The sequence below is a fragment of the Protopterus annectens genome, chromosome 1.part1 (genome assembly GCF_019279795.1).
Source record: "Protopterus annectens isolate FY-2018-M chromosome 1.part1, PAN1.0, whole genome shotgun sequence".
In the NCBI taxonomy this organism is placed as follows: domain Eukaryota; kingdom Metazoa; phylum Chordata; order Ceratodontiformes; family Protopteridae; genus Protopterus; species Protopterus annectens.
In genome coordinates this window covers 47,432,193-47,458,878 of record NC_056726.1, presented here as the reverse complement: position 1 = coordinate 47,458,878, position 26,686 = coordinate 47,432,193, and the positions used below count along the sequence as shown (strand labels likewise).

The window sequence follows — 26,686 nt, the reverse complement described above, 5'->3', positions numbered from 1 at the left end:
CACCTTTAACCAGACACTCCAGGCATGCAGTTATAAATACAAATAACTGCATTGTTAGAAATGATGCACCAAAATACTGTTAGTAATTTAATCTGATTTCATACTGTGAGAGTCCTGCACCATTATGCCATGCCCACCCCTAACCTCCAGCCATGTATTTAAGGAGGCTAAAATATTATTATTCCTTTCCTGCACACAGACTGTCCTTCCTCACTTTGAGGATATTAATTGACTGGTGCAAGAACAAGAGTACATTTTTCATTATAACAAAAATAAAATGTTAGGTGAGCAGTATTGGATGTTTTAGCTTTCAGGTATATTAATAAGCATTAACATTTGTAACAAAATATAATTTTGAAAACTGGCATGATATTTGTAATTGTGTAAAGAATACACGTGACTTTCAAGATGTAAATGTAACTGAATGGAATTTGACATGATAGCAGCTTTGTAGATATTTCAGGCTTTGTCTATCACTAAGTACTTATTTCTTAAAATTAACACTTTACACTGTGAAGGAGATAAATGCTTGCATTTCTTGAATATGTCAATATTTTATCTTATTCATGTGAATCTTTGATTTAACTCATTTATTTATTTTTTTTTCATTTTCCAGGCCTGGGTAAAACATTTTACATTTTCTCTCAATCAGTCATATCACTTCCATAGCTGATTTATGAATGACTATTTCATACATGTAGTTTAAAAGATTTAAAGTTAAACAGCTGTGCAATTTAAAAAGTAATAATGCTTCATCATATTAAACTACATTCTCATGAAGCTGCCCAGTGGAATTTCTTCATAATAAATTTACAGTTTCCCCTAAGGAAACTGCAGTAGTAGGCTGATTGATGCAACTCAAGATACCGAGATGCGCTCAGACGCACCACGAATAATGAGCTAAGTAACTGTAATGCAAAGCTGCGAAATCTTTCATCCTAACACCAAATGAAACCATCATAGCAAGCATTTTATGCAACAGATGCTGTAAGACTGTGGAAATAGGTTTTTAATCATATGGTAGTCGAAAATGTGTTCAGGCAAATCAGAAAATATCTGAGGACAGCATACAGTATGTATATGAACCATTTTAAATGCAAAGATATAAAAGTGAGTCAGTGGTTAGCATGAAATAAAATGTGAAATATTAAGACTTACTTTTGCTGTTCACCATGTTGTCTCTGCCCAGCAGACTTTAACAATGGTTCTGGCCGAGCCACTGCCTTTGGTGATGTTTTGGGGCTAGTATCAGAGTCACCACTGTCTTCATCCCCCATGGCTTTGATGTAACTCCCACTCCTCATTCTCCTGCATGGAATCTCTTCATCCTTATTTACTAGTGGATACCCTCCCCATTCATCTTGGGGCACCTAAAAGTTTGAAGAGTAAAAAAAAAACGTTACTATGACAAACATGGCCCTGCTAATAAAGTAGTCAGTCACTGCTGAAGTAAGTTGTGTCATTTCCACTAAATATAATTAGTTTAAGAGCACACAGTATTTCTACAGTGTGTGACAGACTAAAAGCTGACTGAAATACTGGAATCTGCAAAACAAAAAGCTGTCCTATTTTACACAAGTTACTTCCTTGCTTGTTTGCAACATATACATAATTTATTAAGGAATAAAATCCTAATATATTATCAGCGCATTTTTTGAGGTACAAAGAGTTTCTGCTAGAAGTGAAATTATAAAGCAGCACTGACAGGCCATACTGATGGAAAAGGTACTTATGAAATAAAGGTGTATAGATCTGTGGCAATATGAATTCTGTGTGTGTGTGTGTGTGTGTGTGTGTGTGTGTGTGTGTGTGTGTGTGTGTGTGTGTGTGTGTGTGTGTGTGCGTGTGTGTGTGTGTGTGTGTGTGTGTGTGTGTGTGTGTGTGTGTGTGTGTGTGTGTGTGTGTGTGTGTGTGTGTGTGTGTGTGTGTGTGTGTGTGTGTGTGTGTGTGTGTGTGTGTGTGTGTGTGTGTGTGTGTGTGTGTGTGTGTGTGTGTGTGTGTGTGTGTGTGTGTGTGTGTGTGTGTGTGTGTGTGTGTGTGTGTGTGTGTGTGTGTGTGTGTGTGTGTGTGTGCATGTGTGTGTGTGTGTGTGTGTGTGTGTGTGTGTGTGTGTGTGTGTATGTGTGTGTATGTGTGTGTGTGTGTGTGTGTGTGTGTGTGTGTGTGCGTGTGTGTGTGTGTTTCTATCATATGATCCTTGTTACCGATGTCCTCCAAAGCAGTTCTCCCAGTCTCTCTAAATGTAGCTGACAATGAAAGGTCTCTGATTTGAATGTTTAAAAAATAAATAAATAAATAAATAAATAAAATATGCTAGATGGTTAACAAGTAAAAGATGAAAAAAATATTTTCACTGGTTTAGACAGGGGCCTAGGATCACTTATGGATCAGTAATTTTCAGCTATCAGAAAATTCCCTCCTTCAAAAAGCAGTAGTATTCTAGACGGCTTCCATATTTCTGGACATAATGATGTCATGTGATAATGTGGGCTGTCTTGTGTATAACTTGACAATAGCAACTAAAGGCAAATTTCAAAAACTGTGACTTGATGCCGAAGATACTGTTCAGATCTGTTATTATCGTAACATATTACTTTACTGCAGTTCCGATATACCACTGAAAAACAAAAAATATACATCATTTACATCTGTCCTTTCTGCTGCTTTATGAATATAATAGTCTGTATCATTGTTGGTGGTTTCCTTAAGGATTTCCATCCAAAATACTACTTTTTCCTTATTTCACAGTGAGCACATTGCTTTGTGCTGAACATCTCCAGCTTAGTGCATTTTATGTCAGCATTTCATGACATTTTTTTCTGAGGACATTGCTAAATATTTACAGTGCCAATGCATATTTTTTCTGATAAAATTGATAGATATTTTCAGTTTTAGAAATAGAGTTATATACTAGTTGAAGCCACCAGTAGGCCCACATATTTAGTACACTGCTCAGCTGTTTGCCATTTGCCAAAGCCCCAGCAAAAATATACTTATAATATAAGATGTTGTCACTGACAAACTCAGTAAATATCAGGATCATGCATCTATTATGTTACTGTAACACCAGGACTAAAATACTACTTATTTCTAAGAATGTTTTCTTTAATTTTAAATGTAGTAAAAGTGCCGACTAATAACCCCACGTTCACTATGCACTGGCTGATAGCCTTTACTGCTTCTTGCTCATGCAAAGTGATATACAAGGTAAAACATTCATGTGACTTGTCCTAAAAGTTTTAATAAAATGTAAGGTGTGGGGTGATTTCAAAACAAAAAAAAATATATCTGATTTTTCCACTTAAGGGCTAAAATTGGACAATTAATGGAAGAAACAATAACAAAGGAAAAGGGTGAACCATGCCACAACACAGGCAGAAAAAAGGAATGTTGGACATTATTCGTTTAACAAAAATAAAAATGTGCAACCCTAGAAAGTCAAGTAAACTTGATCAAATTCATTTTGTCAGGCACAGCTTGTGACACACTAGTGCTGAAAATATATTATTGAAACAGTAAAATAAAATGTGAGAAGTCATATTAGATTTGAACAGAATGAAAAACAAAATAAGTAGTATTAGGATGAATGTTGTTGCAGACTACAAGAATATGGATGAAATGGGGGTCGAAAGGTAAATATTACAAACATGACATGCTAGAGAACAGACTGTTCAAAAGTAAATTTGAGGACTGTTGAAATTCTATGGTTAGTAGCAGACCATCCGCTAGAAGACCATGTTAAAATCCTGTGAACATAGCTTTGAAAGTAACAGAAGAATTACATTTTGGTTGCAAAGAGCACACAGAGTTTAATAACCCATTCAAACCACAGGAATGCTTAGATTTAATCTATGGTGCTTTCATGAATAGAGATAAAGCAACATATTTTAGAAGCTGAAAAAAGGAAAAAATACTTCTAAAAAATACAAAAGCAAGAAATAACATAAAATTTTCAAAGGGACTGTAATCCTCTTATCAAATTTTCAAAGGAACTTTAAACCCAGAGAGTCTTCCAATAACAGCAAAAGAGGAAGTGTAGCTGGAAGCTGCTCAGACTCAGGTTGGTCTCCTTGAATAATTAATTGTTATGTGGAGATATCAGCACATGGTGGTTCCATCCTTGAAAGAAATGATACAAAGTATTTGAGAAGTTGTCAAAAAACAGTAGGTGCAAGGGTACAACAAGTGGGTGGCTTAAGGGTTACAGACATCATTATACCAAATTAGATGTCAAGAGAGATGGTATAAATAAATACTACATATCAAATTACTTCTCCAGCCAAATTACCATCAAAGAAGAAAGGATGTCACACCACTTAATCAGAACAGATTGGTGACCAGAGAGGAAAGTAATCTGAGGATGAAGAGTACAGAAGATGGAGAAACATCAACTATTGAGAACAACAGCAATTTCAGGATTAAGTGAAGGGAAACAGAAGGAGGAAAAGATAAACAAGATTATATATTTGCAGTATATCCCTGGACAAATACATGCACAAATGTGATATTTCAGAGCAGAAGCAGGGATCAGATCATGGAAGCATTTAAGGAATAAAGTGTATTAAACTGTACTGCAACAGATGATGAAAGTTGCAGACAAGAGTAAAATGGAGAGCAAGAGACATAAAACAAAAATTGGGGTACAGTCATTATGACTTGGACAATGGGAAACTTAAAAAGCTGAAGCAGTGTGTGGAACAAAGCAGAGTGAGATAAAGAAGTAAATGCAGAGCAAATGCTAAGCTAAAGCACAATTCTGGGGCTAATACTGAAAAGGGGAGCTACATCAGTTTGATGAAAGACGAAAACAGGGACAGGAATAGAAATGTATGAGGAGTAGTAGCAGACACTAAGATTTGAAACAGAAATGAGAAGATAGAGAGGAACACTGAGGGCTTCAAAATGCAGGAGAAACATACAATATTGAATGAAGCAGACATGAGCTGGGAGAACAAAGCCATAGAGGATGCAGAATTTAAAAAATGTGATGGTGTAGCAAAAACAAAGAAAAGTTGAAATAATGATCAAAACTTAATGAAAGGTGATTAGAAGAAAAAGGGAAGATTGTTTGCACCTTAAGTTGCTAAAAACTAAGAACTAAGGGTAAGGAAGAAATGGAGAAAGTAAGCAACAAGGAAGGTGGAAATAGGGAAAGGTAGAAAAAATAGACTAATATTTTTAAGGAATAAATGAAGGAACAGAAATGAAGCAAAAGAGGAAAGGAATATTGGTGGATTGAGGAGACAAATATAATTGGAATGTGCAGGTTGATGACAAGAGTGAAACTTCCCCAGAACAATAGGGACTATGAAGAAATGATTAAGCTATACAGTTAATAAACAGGACTGTGGAGGACACACATACACGCAGGATGGCTAATGAAATGTGACATGCTGTTCAACAAAAAATATACAGTGCATGGAGTGAGCAAAAAAACAAAATAAACTACAAATGATGGGCAACAGAACCAATGAGAAAGGTGGAGCTACTGAAAGACAATTCAGGTACTTTGCAAAGAGGATTAAGTCTATGATTTTTGACAAGTTGCTTGCTGCAATTCAGGGCTTGATTTCCTCAGCCTTCATTGGTCTATTGCATGACTTTGTGCATGTGACTTAACCAGGAAGTACACTGGAGCAATCTGGAAATTGGTCTAGACTCTTTAATGATCACCTAGACTGCATACATAGTAACTACCAATTGAAAGAAATGAATTTGAAATAAAGTTAGCTATTACTGTATGAATAATCATTTTGCTATACAACTTAAAGGTATAAATTTTGTAGTTCTTGCCTAACAGAATGGCATAGGAGAAAGAATGAAAGAGATCTATATTCTCAGAAACTTGTTAATTGTAAAGATATAAAGCAGGCATTCATTAAATTATTTGATGCTGAAAGCATGTAAATGAAATAAAGTCTATATGTACAGAAGATAAAAATACAGAAACTGTGGTAGAAGCATGAATATGCAATACTGAAATGATAAAATATCAAATAACCAAATGTTGTACCAAAATGACATGTACATGAATAACTTGGAAGGGTTAATGAGAGAATAAAAAAAAGAAATATAAAAAACAAAATACTAGAAGGATAACATACCTAATAGTCCTGGAGAGTTAAAATAACAGAATATGATTAAAGCGGGAAAGTAAAGAGAGATAGTTAAAGGTCAGATCTGATAAAACAGCATGCCTATGAGGAAAAACAGGTACAATGAGAAGAATACAGGGGAAAGAATGAGGTTGTAAAAGGGTGGAAAAGATAACAGGAAGATATAACAGCAAAATTATAAACAGGATTAAGAGAATATTTTAAGAGATTAAGAGAACAAATAAAAAAGAAACAGGAAGGATATCATTTTCATGCTTGATAAAATAAAAATAAAGAAGATTAAGAGAATGCAGTAGTAATAGTCCCTGAAATTCGTGGATATTCCAGTCAGACTGTACAATGACTAACTTTGCCAGACAGGATTGGATTTACATTCAGGCAAAACCTTAAGGCAGGAAGCAGTTAGTCAATGGTGGGGGAGGGTTGTGTTAGGATCAACTGGAGAATGTAGGATAAGAGAAATACAGGAGAATGAGATGAAAATAAGAAGGGGAAAGCGTGAGGCCTAAAGATGATAATATGGAATGTAGGGGAACAGCAAATCCTTAAAAATCAAAAGTGATAGTGAGCAAGGTGACCACAGATAATGAGATGTAATATTAATTACATGAGACAAAGATGGAAATTAGAGAAGAAAGGTAACATAATGATAAGGGAATACCCTAAACAGATGTAAACACAAGGTGGACTATATTGGTAAGGGAAAAAGTGAGAGTACCAGCAAATTGGAAATGGAAGGGGCTGATACTAGAAGGGAATGTAAGACACAGGCTGTGGAGAAAAGAAAGTATATATATATATATATATATATATATATATATATAAGAAATGAAGATGGGCAGGAATTTTTAGGAGCTTTTTTAGCAAATGTGAGGTAAAGGGAACTGCATCTGAAAAAATGATAGATGTTTTGGAAAATGAGCAACCTATGGAGGAAGTAAGAGCAAATGAAAACAGCTACTAGGAAAAAGAAAATGGAGTGACATGGTGGGAAAGGCACATATATCAGAAATAATAAAGTCTTACATAAATGTTAGCTCACAGACAAGCAAGTAGACTTGACTAGTTCCTTTTATGAGGAGGAGCAGGAAAGAGAGCAGAAAAGTCTGAAAGATGAGAAAGATGATGCTCATATAATATTAACGATGGATGAAATGACTAAAGCTAAGTAACCTGAGAACTTACAATGAAGGGAATGGGAGTGCAGAATATTCAAAGCAGGTATTATTACAGATTTACTGGGATATAATGCAGAACTGCAATGAAAGGAGGCAATATAAATGAATAGGTCACATAGAAATGATATATATTAGAGATTAGAGAAAGACAGAAGAAGTAGGGAGTAGTTATGTTATGATCAAGGGTGATAAGGAAGTGAAGCAACGTGCATTCAACATTCAGACTGAGACAAATGGAAAGGGAAAATGAAGTAATGTACAGAGACCTAAAAAACAAATCAGGAGCAGAAGTAGAGAAGGATGAGGAATCTAATGGCAGAGATACAACATTATAGGAAACGCCATGCAGAAGGGGGGGATACCAGGAGAGAAGGCATAGACAGGTGGGAAAACAATTAGAAAGGGTAAAAATTAAATCTAAGCTTGAGGAAGAAAATGAGTAAAATAATCAGAAAATATGTGGTAAGAAAATACATAGACAAGTTAAAAAGAGATAAGGCAACATTGAAGGTCAGCTTTCCCATCAAATGTTAGAATATTAATGGTGTTATTCACGAGAGGGTGAAAAGTCAGAAACAAGGATACTGACCAAGAAAGGAAGCAAGTGATAGCAAAAATATTGCCAATTATAGGCCAGTTTCTCTGCTGATATGGACATCAGCATATTAAAAAGCAAAGGTTTATTATGAGGAAGTACATTTTGTGAAGGGATGTTCTACTTACAAGTGGTGGCTAGTCTGTACCACTGTAGGTACCATAGAGAAATACATTGATAATTCATTAATGATTTTTAATTTACTTCAGAAAAGTCTTTGATTTAATAAGCTAATCATAACTTTGCTGAGTGCAATATTTGTCAGCATGGAAGGAGATGTTCAACAGACCATACTGCTTTGCCAGGGATGGTCTACACCTCTCAGCTTTTGAATATTAGCTAAAACATTGTTTTCCACCATAGTGCCTTTTTTAGGCAATGCCAGACCGAAAGTACTTCTGACATAGCAAATCAAAACCAAGAAAATATAAAGATATTACTGCTCAGTGCTAGGAGTCTAAACAAAAACTTCATTCCCTGGAAGCTCTCTTCACCCTAGAGAATGTTCACATCTGTGTGGTCACTGAGACATGGTTTAAAGCCACTGACAGTACACTGACATTGCAAGGTTATAATGCCTTCTACACATTTAGGCTAGCTACTTCACAGGCAGGGACTAAAGGTGGAGATGTCTCTGTTTACATCAGAAATAAATATACTTCAAGGCTGGTTAAACAAGACAATGCACTTGAGTTGCTCCATGTTCAAATCACAATATGCAAAATCTAATACCACTTCCTTGCAAGGTATAGGCCCTCCCCTATGACCCTGGAAGCTGATACCATGTATTTAAACTTATTAGAAAGACTAACCATTCAACCCAATACCATATTCATGGGTGACTTTAATTACCCCCACTATTAACTGGGAATCCTATACAACATCAAAAGTACATGCACAGAGATTCCTGGATTTTGTAAACATAAACTCCCTGGACCAGATAATCAATACACCAACCAGGGGTCCAACCATACTGGATCTGATCCTCACTAATATGGGAGAGTGCTGCACACCCCCTACTGTAATGTCTTCTATGGTAAGGTCAGACCACAAAATGGTTTCCTTTGAAGTAAAATAAATCCTGGACCCCCAGCTAAACCTGGAATATTCAGAAACTATTCTAAGGCTAACCTCCTATTACTAAGTGATAACCTGGTAAAATTTCAAGCCCCCATAAATCCTGAAAACACTGCTGCCTATGCAGAACTGTTTACAGAAACCATGTACAAGCATGTTAATAGCTGCATAGTGGCATATGTACCCACCTGGAAGAAGTACAGAACTAACTTAAAAAACAAGCCACCCTGGTGGAATCACGACATAAATAGGCTGTATAACAGGAGGAAGAAAATCATGGCAAAATTAGGAGATGCAGCACCAAGCAGGATAAAAGCACTCTCATCAAACTAAACAAACAACTCAGAGGACAAATAAAGTATCCCAAAGCCAAATTTGAGATGTTTGACCTCCCAGGCTAAGGATAACCACAAGGCATTCTTTAGCTATGTCCGCAACCTCAAAGGCAATACACGATTGTGTGCAGAGCTCATTGAAAATGGACACCTATAATGAGCCAGAAGATATAGTAAATCTCTTGGCTGATAAATTCAGCTCCACCTTTACCCCTCTCTCCCCCTCAACCTTCCCTCAGGAAATACTATAAAATATAACTCTCCCTACTATCACCAGGAAACAGGTCCTTAATGCTCTACTTAAGACGAAGAGTACTGCATCAATTGGCCCAGACGATATCCTGGGTTGCCTTCTAAATAGCATGAAACATGACCTATCAGGGCCTCTGGAATTGCTATTCAAATGTAGCCTCCAAACAGGCTTCATGCCTAATGAATGGTGCCAGAGCTATGGAGTAAAACTAAATACCAATAAATGCATAATACTATCCTTTGGGAAGTAATCCACCCCTGGTAACTATCATATTGACAACACACCCCTTAGAGTTGACCCAGTAGTCAGGGACTTAGGGACACACATACATAGTAATCTAGCCGTTGACCATCATGTGTCTACAGTGGTGAGGAAATCATTCTATGTTGCGCAACTTGTAAAAAAGGTATAATATCTAAGTCCAAGGAAGTCATTATTCTACTGTATTCAGCATTCATCAGACCTATTATTGAGTACAATGCCCCTATGGTAAGGACCTAATCAGGCATATCCAACAATTGGAACGTCCACAGAGGTTCCTCACATAAGTAAAATGTCCTATGCAGACCACCTCAAGGCCCTATCACTGTATTCTGTCTCCTACAGGCTTTTGAGGGTAGATTTATGCCTGGCATACAGGGCATTGTCAGACCCTACTCTGATGGACCTCCAGCATCTACAGAATACAAACAGCACCAGAATTACCCATTCTAAAGTGTAAATCTTGCCTGTGATATAAATAGGACCTGCTAGAGAAACAGGTATGTATCCCAGAGACTACCATGACTACTGAAAAAGTTCCCCATCCATGTAAAGCAGAGTTCCTCCCTAACCCAATTCAAGTGCAACTTGGACAGTTGGATGGGGAACAGGAAATCCATCCCTGGTTTGGCACCTATGTCTCTAATGGACACAGGCAATCTGTAAATGGTTCATGTCCAGGCCCCTGCTTGTAAATGTTTCATCTTCCAAACCCCTGCTTACACTTATCAAGGGTATCAGAACTTGTTAGAGATTTGGCAGCATGACTAGGCTTAAAAAGGCCCTTGTGTTTCTTAGACTAGTAAACTCCTATGAACCTATCAACCTATAAACCTATGAGTAGTACTGATAGAACCTCGATTTGCAGTAAGTATTGAAACTGGATGAGGGCTGTGCAGATGGATGCCAAGTTGCTTTTTTTCATTGTTGATCACTAGGCAGACATTTCTTATGCCACTGCTAAGTGTTGTTGGTGTGGTGGCAGGTCTGGAATTTTGAAACTGTGGTTTTAGCCCATTCTTGTCAGATGAAGTAAAAAGGAGGCTTGATGGAGATTCCCACATCCTGAAGTTGCTATTTTATATAATGTTTTGTAAAAGACAAAAGAGATAAGAGAAGCTGTTGGTGGTGATGTTGGTCCTGGTATTTTTTGGTTTGGAAGGGTATAACTGTTTGAAATATTGGGACCTGCTGGAGTGAGTCCCAAACTGCAGAGACTGACTGGCCGAAAGACTGGACTTGTTTATAGCAAGTCTGAGATGGCATTTCTCAGAATATTCCCTTTGTCTGAGGTATGGCAATCTCAGATTTGGTATATATAAGTTGAGTGGTGTGGGGGGCTTGCCCTCCACATCAGATATGCAGAGGGGGTTGCTTGCCCCCCTTACAAAAAGAAGTTTTAAGGAGAAGAATGATTTTTTTTTAAGACTCAGTCTTCTTTGTTTTCAGTCATTTTTTTTGGCTTCTTGGCACTAGGCATTTTGAGTGATGACATATCAAAAGGGAGCCATTAGAAGCCTGTGTTTTATGAAAGTACTCTCGACTCTAATGTTATTACTTTTAGACCTCTAGGACTTCAGTTTTTAGCTGTATTGTAAGGAGTGAGATAACAAGCCACTGGTGCTACTGATGCATTTTTGGCTTAGCATTTTTATCCTTCATGAAAGTACTTTGTTGAATCTGTGCAATATAGTTACTGTCCATTTTCCCAGAGGATTTTAAAACTTTTAAAACTTTTGCTGTTTTGTACTTTACTAAGTATGGTCTGCCATTTGTAAGGCAGTATGGTGTATGTTACAGCTTTTAAAGATGTTAGTAGATTTCCCATGCAGTTCCACGGTGAATGCAGTATTGGTGGCAATGTGAGCTTTCAGCATGTAATCAGAAAACTCTATGTATTTAAATTTATTTTTTTATATAATCATAGTCTAGTTCATTTGGTATGTATAAATTACTTCATAATCAAAGTCACTCATTATAAATTCTTCATTTTGCAGTCACTTAGAGATTACTTTATTAAAGTAATTTGCCAGTGACTATAAACTTATCTGTGAAGCATAGTATATGGTGCATAAACTGCTGATCCAATGTTTCTCCCCATCAGCTAACATTTTTGCCTTGTCAGCATTAAAAAAATTTTTTAAAAACAATATTTTGATCACGCTGATGCCACAGGATATAAATGATTAACTGTAACCACTGTGGTGTCAGCATAGGTAAAGCATCATAAACGTCCATAGAATTTAGTGGTTGTAGCATTGCACATGCATGATGATGTGTCCTTTAAAAACTATGGATGCACATCATGCTAACTCCAAGGTGATGTTACCTTAGGGTAGACTAAATTTATTTGGGCCATGTTTTTAATAAAAAAGCTTACAAAGCTTTTTTATTAAAACAGAGTCCATAAATATAAGTGTAAATAGAACAGAAAATGTTCTGTAGCCCTTAACTCCTCAGATTTAGAAAGTGGGTCAGCAAAACACTTTGAGAAAAAAATTCAATCTATTTGCCTCATTATCTTGGCTACAAAATATTTAAACAATATATTTTTAAATTTGCCTTCCTGCTAACATGAGATTTTATACTCAATTGCTGTGCAATTTTTCTTTTCTGCTTTCTTCTGATTTCAGTACTATGGCTTTCCAAATATTTCATAACACATGGATTTAACTTCATCAGCACTATGCTGCAATTTGCCTGCTTACCATTCCGCAGCATACTAATATAATAAACACATATAGTAGGGGATGTAGACAATGCCATTTATGGGTTTAGTGAGCACTACAGGGGCAAATCCACAGGAAGTCCTTTTCCTGCATATGCATACATTCACATGCATAACAGCATCTAATACACTTCAGCACAGGTAGGATTTTTTCAGTGTTAATTATTTATATGCTACTATCTTCACCTCTCCTGGTCTTTACCTTTATCCGTGTCTCCTTATCTGTACTTAGTCCTATTTTCCTCATTTTGGGCTACATACTCACACTCACAGATCAGTTATAGCTTCTATCAGTCAATACTTATGGATTGTGCATCTGGTTTTTTAATTTTATTTTCTCCTGTTTTTTCCCTGCTCTGTTCACCCTCGCTGTGCCCGCTCCCCTATCCTACCCCAATTCCCACCCACCCCCACTTACTCTACATTTATATTTTATCCATCTTAACCAGTCCACATTTCACCCACCTCTAGCAATTTAAACCCTCCAATCCAGTATCACATCCTCCTATCTAACCATATTCCCTAGCTACAGACCAACCTCCTACTCTTCTCCAACCAATTATACCACACCCCTATGTCCAGTCTCCCTCCCACATCTACATTTATAACTTAATTTACTTTTGTTATCCTCTGCATGTACTTACAACTTAACTAACCTTTTCTATCCTCGGCATATTACTTTCACTCTCCTTCATCCCCCCATCCCAACTTAACCCTCTACTCAACCACTCACCCTTCTAACCATCCTCCCACCCAAAAATCTCCTCCTCTCTTACAATCATATCCTTCCTTATCATGTTTCTCATTCTCCTTACTACTCACTCATTATTTCTCCTTCTCTCCCCATTAACTACATACCATATTAACCTATCACATTTAAGACAACCAGCGACACTCACACATACCCTAAATGACAATGAAACAACCCATTCTTTTTCAATTGCTCCCTCACTATATATTTTCTCTTACACAAACCTGCTTAAAAATAAAATACTCCCTCAACCCACACTCCCAGTAAAACCTAAACCAAAATACCACACTTATTGCTCATACACTCCACTTACTCTACATACTAAAACCCTTTTACTTGATGGAGATATTCACCCAAATCCTAGTCCCAACTCCACTCCATCACACCAAATCTACCCTCATCTCTATCTTCCCCCTCCTTCTATACCTCATTATCCCCCCTGCTCTTCTCCTACCACCAAAAATGTAATCATTCTGTCTATGACCATACAAAGCATCATTAACAAACAACTGAATTCCAATCTTGAATTGCTCACCAGTCTCTGGATATCATAACTATATTTGAAACCTGGCTAACACCACAGATCTCTGATAATGAAATCCTAACCCCAGGGTATAATATTTTCCACAGGGATAGGATTCCAAAAAAAGGAGGAGGTGCTGTTACACTCTATTCGGACCTACTTAACCTCTCCTCTTTATCTATTCCACTCCAGAACTTTTACTCCTCAAAACTACTCATACTAAACTGTCACTTAAACTCCCATAAAACATTTGCAGTCACTGCCATTTATATCCTACTGGGTAAAAATATCCCTATCCTAGAATAAATCTTTTCATGGATCGCTCATAACATACCCAATGAAACAATCATCCTGGGTGATGTAAACATAGACTGGAAGACACTAACTACTGACTCACCTAACTCCAGCATTAATCTTCACAGCTTCTCTCAACCAATCTAAACTCCAACATGCATGAGCAAACACCTCAAAACCACCTCTATTCTAGACTGGATCCTGACATCAGATTCAAACCTCTATCACAATCCCTTCATAATCCCTGATACCTTAAGTGACCACCTGCCCACCTGCATCCATAGATACTCCCTCCAACTGTGCAGGTCTCACAAACACAAAGACTGCCATAAACTCTCTAGTTTTAACCCTGTTACATGTAATAATAGACTTTCACCCATCATCTAGGCCTGCCTCCTTGTCCTTCCGCTTAATGACACTGTACTAAAATTCAACCACATCTTTCTAGATATTCTCAACTCCTTATCACCCCTAAGGCAAATAAGGATAAAATCACACTTTGAACCCTGGCTTACAAAGGATACTCACTCTCTAATGTATAAAAGGGATAGTGCTTGGAAAACCTGGCTAAAATCCAAATCCCCTGTGCACCTTCAAAACTATAAAGGACTCAGATGATAAGAAAAAAACTTTTACCAAAAGCCATAAACTAACAAGCACACCAATGCCCAAAAATTCTGGACTACTATCAATAAAATTATTCACCCTGGAAGTCCCACTACACCAAACCCCTACCCTAACAACTCTGCACATGAAACTGCTACCTTTTGTAAGTCCTCCATCCACAAACTAACTCCAAAAAACCTCAACACCTACCCCCCTACTCCACCCTCTCCACCAACTGACAAAATCCCCTTTTCACTTAAGCCAGTTCCCACTGCTTATATAAAATCTCTCCTCCACAAACTAAAGCTGTGTTCTCCTTCAGCTGATAATTTACTCCCCCCCCTTTTTAAAGCTTGCTGCTGACTCAATAGCTTATCCAGTCTCTATGCTAATCAACCGATCCATCCAAAAATCCCTGATATCTGGAAAACATTCTCTACCATACCTCTACACAAAGGAGGAAACTCCACTAACCCCTACAATTTCAGGCCCTGGCCCATAGTCATTCTGTCCCCACTTTCAAACATCTTCAAAAAATGCATACATACACAACCTCTTTCTTTCTTTCTTTATTTTACATTTGTTTACCAGGAAAGTTTGACTGGACACAGGTCCAGTTACAGCGGAGGCCCGGGGAGAAAAGCTCCACAGAAAAAGAACAGACAATTAAACTATCACATATGAACAAGACAGTAATATACAAATACACTGTAGGTATATTAAAAACAATAAGCACGGGAGAAATAATTGAGCAAAATCCTCTTAACTATATTCTTCAAGGAAACCTTCTAACAACAACCCAACATCAGTTTTCACCCCAACCATAGTACTGCTACAGCCATTATATATTTCACACATATGGTCTCTGAAGCTAGAGACAACAACAAACTTGTCTCTTGTCTGTTCCTAGACCTCTCTAATGCCTTTGATATGGTCTCACACTGTAAGCTTCTAACAAAAGTAGTCAACCTCAATTTCTCCACTTCCACTCTTGACTGGTTCTCCAGCTACCTTACCAACAGGCTCCAGTCTGTCAGGTGGTTCACCTCCTTCTCCCCTTTCCTTCCCTTCCAAACTGATGTCCCCCTGGGCTCCATTCTTGGACCTGTACTATTCAACATATTTACTAACAACCTTCACACATCCTGCTGTCACTCCTCTCTTATACAATATACCGACAACTCTACACTAATTTCCTCTTCTGACAATCTCTCTCAATGTCACACACTTACCCAAAACTCATTCCTTTCTGTTGAAAAATGGCTTACAGAAAACCAGCTCATATTTAATGCCCCACCCAAAACAATACTTCTATTCTTTCTAAAGTTTCTTTCTCACCAGAAATCTACCTTTACTAGTTCATCACTTAATAACACAGTTATTAAAGTTGAATCCTACACAAAGCTCCTTGGTACTATCATAGACAATGAGTTAAAATTTTACCTACATGTTCAACACTATATTGAAAAAATTCACCAAAAATTGGGTTTGATTTACAAGAACAAAATGTTCCTCACTACAGACTCCAAACTCTCACTAGCAAAGGCATACCTTCTACCCAGTCTCCTTTATGCCTCTCTAATATTAACAGGCTTAGAATCTACTCTAATTTCTAAGCTTGAACAAACATAACAAAATTGCTAGATTTTCTGAAAACCAATCTTCTACCTCTCACCACTGCCTTTCACTAATGAACCTACAATGGTTATAATTCCCCCAACAACTTCTTCGTTTACAACTTCATATAACTCACTCCATCCTCAACAAACCCACTACCTGTTCTGTTCTCTCCTCTCTAGTATCATACTATACCCCAAAATGCTCACTTTGAATCTCTGACTGACATCTTATGGATATATACAAGCCCAAAAGAACCATTGGCAAACTTCTCTATAAATGCCCAGTTTCTCAGGGCTGGAACAAACTCACTTTCAATTTAAGATTTATTACCCACACAAATAGTTTCAATAAAGCACTAAAAGACTCCTTCTCAAACTCTTGGAACTGTTCCTTCCAGGGCTCTGTATAAACCCCTCCCTCCTTCCTGCTTGTTACCATGTTAGCATCTCTGCCAATATTCCCCCTAATTCATCTCTCTCCACATTGTATGCTTTTATCTGTATTGGTACTCTACATCTGCTTGCTCATTGATACTTAGTAATTTTAATATGTTTCTCCTGAATTCCTTATCTCAAACATGACATAGTTTTAGCTTTCTAAATTGTTTCACCATTTTGTATGTTTTGTCTCAATTTATGTTTCAATGTATGCATTATTAGAAGGTTTGTCATACTGTGGAGGTTTTCTCCTCGGGTCTTCACTGAAAATGGGCTCTGGCTCAGTCGGACAAACCCAGTTAACAAATGTCAAATAAATAAATAAATAAATAAAATAAATTATACTGTAGAGTCGGTAAGGTAGAGTAACACATTAAAGCTTTTCCCAGCTTATTACAAGGTGTTTACCTTGAGTGTTTGTCTATTGATACAGACCATTAAATATTATCTCATTCAGATGTGTGTTTGAGTGTGTGTGTGTGTGTGTGTCTCTCTCTCTCTCTCACTATATATATATATATATATATATATATATATATATATATATATATATATATATATGTGTGTGTGTGTGTAGGTGTGTATATTCACACACACACACACACACACACACACACACACACACACACACACACACACACACACACACACACACACACACTCTCACACACACACACATACACACATAATATAACTAAATTATGTAGCCTTCAGACAGTGGCAGGCACACCACAGCTCATTTATTAATCTGTAAAGGCCATCAAAAGAGAATAACCAGTGTCTTTCTCATATTTCTCTATTACATTATAATGTTTAGATAAAGATACTTTTTTAGAAATAGGAAAATAAACTTTTTTAAAGGATCTGCTGAGACTTACTTTCCCCGTATATTTTAAGTGGCATGTTTTATCCATATCCCTACAAAAGCTAATATTAGAAAATAAAGACATAAATGACTAAAACATTTTTGTCAAAAAGGGACATATAGTCAGGACCAGTGGTAGAGTAGTTGACATCCAATTCCCTGGATAGAGAACAGCACGACATCCATTTTTCAGTATGAGTATTTCAAAGGCTTCTGCATCAATGTGCAAGGAAAAGGAAATATTGGAGCAATGTTAAATGACAACATCATTCAATATTCCAGTACTATACTGTACACCTATAACAGTGTTACCTTTGAATTTGCAACTTTATTCTTGCAGAATCAAAAATCATACTATTTATAGATTCATAAGCATCTCCCCTGTCTGATTAATGTTTTTGTTATGGCCACCCATGCCCTTTTATACAAGTCAGTCAGACTGAAGACAGATATTGCTCAAACTTTACGTGACTATAATGATTTGTTGGCCATCTAAAAATGACTAGACTTACAGAAAATGAAGCTGAGCTACTATTCATGATCTTACTAAATATAACTCATAATTAACACAGCTACGTTCTCATTCCTTCACTGAAAAGAAAGACCATTCAGAATGATAGCATGAAATTTTATTCAATCATGAAATAATGTATAAAACTGACAGTATCAGACCATTTAAGGCCTTTCATCAAGGACTCAGAATATTAAATTAATGTTCTTAAATGGCACTTTATTCATTAGAAAGAACATGAAAGAAGATAAAAGCACATGCATAACACACAAATGTTATAAAATCATGTAGCAGCATTTCAGTCATCTTAATTCATTTACTTCATCAGCCAAGAAAGGCGTCAAGGAGCGGGACAACAAAAATAAACTGAAGACTTGTATCAACAAGTATATAAACCTCAAACAGCATACAGGAGTAATTTATACACAGGAGTACTGTACCATTAGATCAGATAATGATTTGTGGTTTTAAACAAGGTTCAAAACTCATTGCCTGCAACCCATTATTATAAATGTCTATCTTCACATCACAGATTTTAGAATTCTCTCTAGCTCGCTCTCTCTGGAAGCAAATACGTTTCTTCTAACAGCTTTAATGAATAACATGCAACAGTATAATATATGCATTTTACTTTCTAGCAGTTTCAAAGTAACATGGACAGAGAAGAACCAAGTAAGTAGAGTTAGCTACAGTCGGCTTACTGATATGGTGTATAACAATCTGAGAGGTTTCCATCCTCATAAAGTCTGAATTATCCACACAATGTTCATTTATTTGTATCTAACAAAGATAACTCTACAAATATTTACAACCACTGGTTCTTCAGGGCAGATGTTGTGACCCTAATGATGTCTTAGATGATCTAGGTTAAGCAAGCTGCCTGAGGATTGGATTGATAATTGTAACTATTCTTACAACATAACTGTCTAGAAAGCTTATATAAAAATGACAATTTTACATATGGTGTGCACCTTCAGTCTAGGTACTTAGGTGTGACATTATTACTACAGTCCCTAGAATAATTACACACCAATCTGTTTGTTGAAATGTTTTCTAAATAAGCTTGTGCAAATATACAAATATTTTATCCTAAGAATGCAACAAATAAAACAAATGTATTCATAGATTTACTCTAGTTTGCATCTGTATGAAAATCCAGAGGCAGCTTGTTGGGTAACATACACTCACCCAAAGCTAGAACCTGGTGTCTTTTTTCAAACAATGAACTAGGTTAAATCTGGTTTGAACAGGAGTAACTGAGCTTCCCAAAAATACTAAGATATGATGATAAAAACAGTATAGCATGGGACATGGGAACCATTTGAGATACTGACACACAAAAGTTCTGAGAAGTGGGCAGGAAACTACATACCCATATTCAACTGGACTGTGTGTGTGTGTGTGTGTGTGTGTGTGTGTGTGTGTGTGTGTGTGTGTAGGTGTGTGTGTGTGTGTGTGTGTGTGTGTGTGTGCGTGCATTCGTGTGTGTGTGTGTCTGTGTGTCTCTGTGTGACTGTGTATTTGTGTGCATATGCATGACTGAGTGTGTGTGGGTGTGTGTGCGCTGTTGCAGTATATGCATATTTTCTATTTGGATAGTTGATTTACACCATGAAATGTTACTGGTAGACACAGCGGAGGTTTGGTTCTAGTTGATATGACACTATATGCCAAAGGACAATAAAAAAAGATTCTCAAAAAGAAGTCTAACATGTGACACAAGGTATCACAGATCAGCAGTAAAATGACTGTGATGTAATTATGGAAAAAATAGAACCGAACATATTAAATACTAGTTGCTTCAATGTGGTCTTTACATATCTGTGTCATCATGAGGATATTAAAGGAGACATAGTGTTCTACCAGAACAAAAGACATAGGGTTAGTCTACTCAATTCCATGAAATTAATAGTGTTAACATCACTGATTGCCTGGTATGAAATGTGGATATTGTGATCTGTTTTACTTTTGAACAATATGATGTTTTGAACTGACACAGGTCACATGTTCAGAATTTGTGACTAATGTTTTCAATTTTGTTTTTCTTTCCTTTTTGGGGGGGGAGGCATTTTTGTTTGCAACAGATTATGTATTAACAAAACTGAAAGATAAACATACTATTGAATGCCTGTATCTGGATGAGCAGCTTTTTTATTTAATGGCATTCTCACATAAAAATGGACATATGGAAATGCTCTGCTACTGGCAGACTTGTGCCTACTACCAGCAGAATGATAAGCAGTCCCTTCTATTTAATCAACTTCTTCTTTAGCAAGCACTTCTGGAATGGCAGACATTGGCTGAGCCTTTCCTCATGTCCTAATTAGATCAACATTTGACAGCATATTCTACACTGGTTTATTGTCCACAGTATAGTAGCAGTTCTAGTTTCATGAGAAAGGAAAACATTATTTGAAACTGTACAAGCTACAAGTGTTATTTTATGATTTCAAAGCAAGGGCGCTGTATAAAAGAAATGATTCAATGGAGCTAACTGGAATGGAGTCGGGTTATAAAATGGTGGGTTAAAGACTGCTATCAAGCAATCATTTTCATCCATAGCCTGCTTTAGTACCCATTCATTCTAGTCGATTCATTAACTAAATACATCTAAGATGTCTGACTGTAATCAACAGTACAAACCTTGGTGAAATAAAGACTTTAACAAAGGAGCACATGATGCTCCTTATTGCACATTGGTCTCCTACACCTGTCATACCAAATGTATTCCCCTCATCCTAGGACAACTACACCATCCACCCAGATTTGTTTTCACACTTTGTCTTACATGTTTTTTCTCTCAAAACCTTTCAGAGCTTAACTGGCTAAGACTACACTGCATTAACTGTGGAAGAAGAAACTGAATTATTTCATGGGTTGGTGATTGGTAGCCCATAGAAGCCATGGTGTTCTAGATACTCTAAGGTACATCTTAGAGCTTTTTCTAATATTTTGACCCAGTGATAGCCTGAGCAAAAATCATGAGAAAAGAAAGAAACTGAGTCTTACTTTTTTCAAGTTAGAAATAAACTGATGAAGTGGCTTAGTCCTTGAAAGCGCTCACCTTTGTCTTGTGTGGAATAAATCGCTTTTATTTTTCTACAGCCATGGCCTGTTGCTTCCTTTGGTTGTTTTTACATGATACCGAAATAAACTATGCCCAAAGCTTAATGTTCAAACTTGACCAAACAGAGGTTTACAATAAATGGAGAAAAAAATTTTGCAAGGATGCATAAATCATAATTGGAATGACTGACTGCCTCCCTATCGCCCAGCCCAAAAAATGTAATATCTTTCAGTGTACTCATCTGGTGTTAGACTGGGATGAAAGTGAAAGAACAGCTGGCCAAAGTTAAATATTTCAAGGTTTATAATCCTATATATGAACATCACATCTCCTCACTCCTATCCTCAAAAGACAGCCATCTTCTCTGTACCCCTCTTATGTTGAAATGTGAAATGTGAAAAAGTGAAAGAAAAATGACCACAGTAATACAATTCAACTTGCTGCTGTGAGGCAGACATATATAAATACCATGCTTCCTTATCCATACCCAAAAAGTTAGCCACCAGCATACATGCTTGATGTTTGATTGTAAACAAAATAAAAAAAAAATAATGATCACAGTAATGTATTCTGACTTGTTGCTCCTAGACAATAAGGTATCCCTAGTCAGGCCATAGTGGCCTTCTATGTATATCTCTGAGATTTGGCAGGAAAGTTAAAAAAACTATGATTACACCATTTCCAGCTCTGCACAAGCTATAATGACCTTCTTTGCACACCTCTGAAAAGAGTTAGACTTAGGCTTAGTGGAGCCAGGGCAGAGGTTGAGAATGGAGTCCCCTACTAAACCTGTGACAAAAACCCTTTATACAGCCACAAGTTCTGGGGGTCACCAGAAAATATGAGAGTCTAGATATTCTGGGATGCATTTGCATGCCTTAATTTTGAAAAATAATTCCTGTTATTTTCTTAACTGATAGCCAGAAGAGTTATATATCTGCCCTAATACACTTTATATGTTTAAACACACACACACACACACACACACACACACACACACACACACACACACACACACACACACACACACACACACACACTGCTCCTGATAATTGAAGTCCACCACAAGACACAGACACACACACACACACACACATACACACATAGATACTGTCCATGACAACTGAGGTTCAACACAAGATGCACATACATACATATGCTCATGCACACACACTCCCACACTGTGCAGTTGCCTTTAGGAAAATATCTGTGGAATGACTATTCTGCTACAGCATGTCTTTGGAGTACTGGAGGAAAACAGAAGGTCTGTATAAAACGCATACAGGTACAGGATGAACTTGTAGAATCCATGAAGATAGAATTACAGCCAAAAACTCAACCAAAACACCAAGCACTATGAGACAGTAATGCTGCTTGCTGCACCACTGTGCCAGTGATCAATTGCTATAGCACACATCCTGTGTCAGCCAGCAAAGAGAGCCATTTATTGTGTAGAATGTTGATGTTTAATAGTGATGAAAAGTGAAACTATGGCCAGCCTGTTACATTAAATACAGTCCAACACCCCTCCCACACACTTGTCATTTCCATTCACATGCAGCCTCTGCAGACATAAATTACATTCATTGATAGGTCATACCTCAGATGTCTATGTTTTAAAAATGGACACAGTAAAGAATTCCAAATTGATTCACACAAATAGACATCACTAATAAAAAAACAGATTAATGCCAGTTTAACTTGATCCTTACTGCAAGATCAGTCATTTTCATTCAAAGATAGCCCAGTACCCAGTGATTATAGTCATCTTGCTGTCTGTGTGCACTTCAGATGCCTGAGTGTGATAAAAAAAAATCATCACAGTAATGTATTTAAACTTAATTCCACATAATATTCCTACTTGCTTATCACAAATGCATATAAGTCCAGCAAAGCTAGAATAATGACTGTCTAACTTGAACAAATGACAGCAGGGCCAGTCATTACAATCTGCAGACCACTCCCATGCTCATCAATTATATCCACTTTCCTGACTACATACACCTCAGATATCTGATTCTGTTAATAAATAATGTCCATAGTGACATGTTTCAGCTTTGTTTCATACAAACAGTAGCCACAGTAAAGTCCTCCAACTTACTTCACAGAAATGCACAGAAGTACTTCAAAGCCTGATTAATGACTGTTTAACCTAAGTAAATGACAGTAGGACCAATCACTATCACCCACAGACAACTCTAGTATCTTGTAACTAGCCTCTTTTTGACAGTAAACCTCAGGTCTATGATTGTGATAAAATATAAAGACCAAAGTAATGTATTTCAGTTCTGATTCACACAAACAGTAGCCCAAGTAAAGTACTCCAACTAAACTCCATATTAGTCCTGCAAAAACAGAATAATGGCTGCTTAATGTAAGTACATGACATTAGCACTAGTCACATTCATCAAAAGACAGGCATCAGTACCCAGCAGTTTTAGCCATTTTGTTGACTTTGTACAGATCTGATGTCTGACTGTGATAAAAATAATGGGCACAATAATGTTTTCAAAATTAGTTTTACAAAAACAGTTACCACAGTAGGGCATTACAATTAGCTTCACAAAATATGCATTATTTCGGCAAAGACAGCATAATGACTTTTTAACCTGAACAAATGACAGCAGGGTCAATCTGTGTAATCTACAAACAGTCCACACACACATAAATTATAGATATTTTCTTGACTGCGCAAACTTCAGATACCTGATTGTGATAAAAGTCATGGATACCATAATGTATTTAACTTTGTTTCACACACATATTAGCCATAGAAGAGTATTCCAACTTGCTTCTCACTGATACCCATTAGTCCAACAATGCCAATGACTGTTGTATCTATATTACATAATCAAACTTTTAAAAATTCAAATGTCATATGGTCGACAACATATGATCGAAATTTTAAAAGTTTGAAAATGTAATAAAAAATAAACCAAAGGAAAAAACCTACCTGAATGGTTTAAGTGGGGGAGCAAGCCCCCCACATCCCCCATTCTTTAAATATACCAACGCCAAGATCATACTACAGTGCAGAAAAAGGAAATCTTCAAATTCCACACTGTATGGAGATTTACGTTGAAACTTTCAAACTTTTAAAAGTTCGATCATATAGTGTCAACCATGACGTTCGAACTTTTAAGAGTTCGACAACGTCATATAGACCCTGACTGTTTAACTTAAGCAAATGACAAACAGCAATAGTCAATTTCATCCACAAAGATGGCCCATACTCAGTAATTATAGCTGGTTGCTTGGTAGCACATACCTCAGATATATTACTAATAAAAGTGGTAACGTAGTTCATCTTTGCTTAAAACAGTTGTTACAATAATGCATTCCACTGTGCTTCACACAAATACACCTTATTCCTGCAAAGCCACATTAATGAATGTTTAACTTCAGCAAATGACAGCCAGTTACTTTCATCTACAAACAACCCTTGTAATAAATAATTATAGCCACATTCTGACTGCGATCACTTCAGATATCAGATTGTAAATAATAATACTACTACTAATAATAATTGGCTACAGTAATTTATTTCAATCCTTAATAAATACAACCACACTAGATACACATATACAACCACATGTTCTGTTATGCACATACACATGCGACCACAGTTACAACAACTTGTACAGAAATGTATACCTCATGTGTCTGCTTGCAATTAAATTAATGAAAATTTCCATAAATAATGGCTTAGGAATATGTTTCCACTTGCTGCTGTAAAAACTATAGAGTGCAAGCCATTGAACCTCCCTACTATACACACACACACACACACACACACACACACACACACACACACACACACACACACACACACACACACACAATTGCACATATGATCACAATCACAGAAACTTGCAAATCACTGTGTATACCTCAGATGTCTACTTGTGATTAAATGAATGAATGAATAAATACAGAAATAATGACCCAAGAATAAATTTCAGCTTGACAATGTCAGAACCACACAGTGCAATTCACTGAATCCCTCCTCTCTACTCACACACACACACACACACACACACACACACACACACACACACACACACACACGCGCGTGTGCACATGCAGACATACACACACACACACACACACACACACACACACACACACACACACACACACACACACACACACACACACACAAGCAACCACAATTACAACACCTTGCACACCTGCCTGTACCTCAGATGTCTACCTGTGATCAAATGAATGAATAAATACACAAATAATAGCTTATGATTATTTTGGGATGCTGATATCAGAACCATAGAGAACAACACTCCCTACACATACACAGACAGACAGACCAGCAGACACTCATACTCAACAAATGACCACAACTACAGTGACCTTGGTGAGTGTGTAAACCATAGATCAAATGATTGAATGGTATATAAATAATAGTGCAGGATTGCATTTCATCTTTCTAATGTCAACCACAGGACAACCTGCTTCTGTCCACACACACACACACACACACACACACACACACACACACACACACACACACACACACACACACACACATCATCATCATCATCACACCCATAGATGCACACAGATAAATGCACACAGATATAACAACAATTACAGCCACTTTATGACTACAAATACCTCAGATTTCTGCTCTGGAACAAAACAACTAATAAAATGCATAAATAATTGCCTGGAAATGTATCTCACACTGCTGATGTCAGAGCCACATGAGGCAACTCATGGCAATCACCCTTGGCACATATACACACACACACAAACACACACCCACAGACACACACAAACACACACCCACAAACACACACACACACACACACACACACATGCATGCGCGCGCACACACACACACACACACACACACACACACACACACTTCAGAAACATATACTTATTTTTCAATAGTCTGTCTGACAGTGGTACAGATAGTTATATTAAATAAACAACTTTAAAGACAAAAAAATAAATACATTTACTGCTGCATTCATACCTCCATTTCCATGTCACCTGAAATTGCAGAACCAACAGGACGTGGCGTCTTGCTGCATTTTACATCAGCCCAGTCAGTCTTCTGAAGCAGCATTTCTACTTTTTACAAATGTTTTGTAAAACACATGACCTATAATAAGGTATAATCATCTTGTTCTCCATTTGGGGTAAGTTTAACAAAAGGATGGCTTAAAAAACAGCCACATGAAGTAACTCAATGTCTTTTTTTTCTTTTGTAACAAAATATGAAACTCGGTCCACATGGTTCTGATCCCTGAAGCAGGAAAGATGACTATTGCATAAAATTTAATAAAAATAAAATATTATTTTACTTATAACATTATTTGGGGGGGTGCAACCCAGGAAGCAATACCATGAGCTGTGTTTGGGTATATGCAGGTAGGATGTGTCAGACTAGAACTAACATCCATACCTCAGCACCAGAGATAAATCCAGTTTCAACCCTTCAGC

At 37.0% G+C, this 26,686-nt stretch overlaps 1 protein-coding gene across 1 annotated transcript in view; it reads right to left on the bottom strand.

The window, feature by feature from the left end:
* DLGAP2 (DLG associated protein 2) overlaps positions 1–26,686 on the bottom strand; it is a 1,650,454-nt gene that overhangs the window by 658,004 nt on the left and 965,764 nt on the right. The window contains exon 3 of the mRNA XM_044073515.1: positions 1,159–1,370. Coding sequence (XP_043929450.1) covers positions 1,159–1,370 — 212 coding nt within the window. The remainder of the gene's footprint in view (positions 1–1,158; positions 1,371–26,686) is intronic.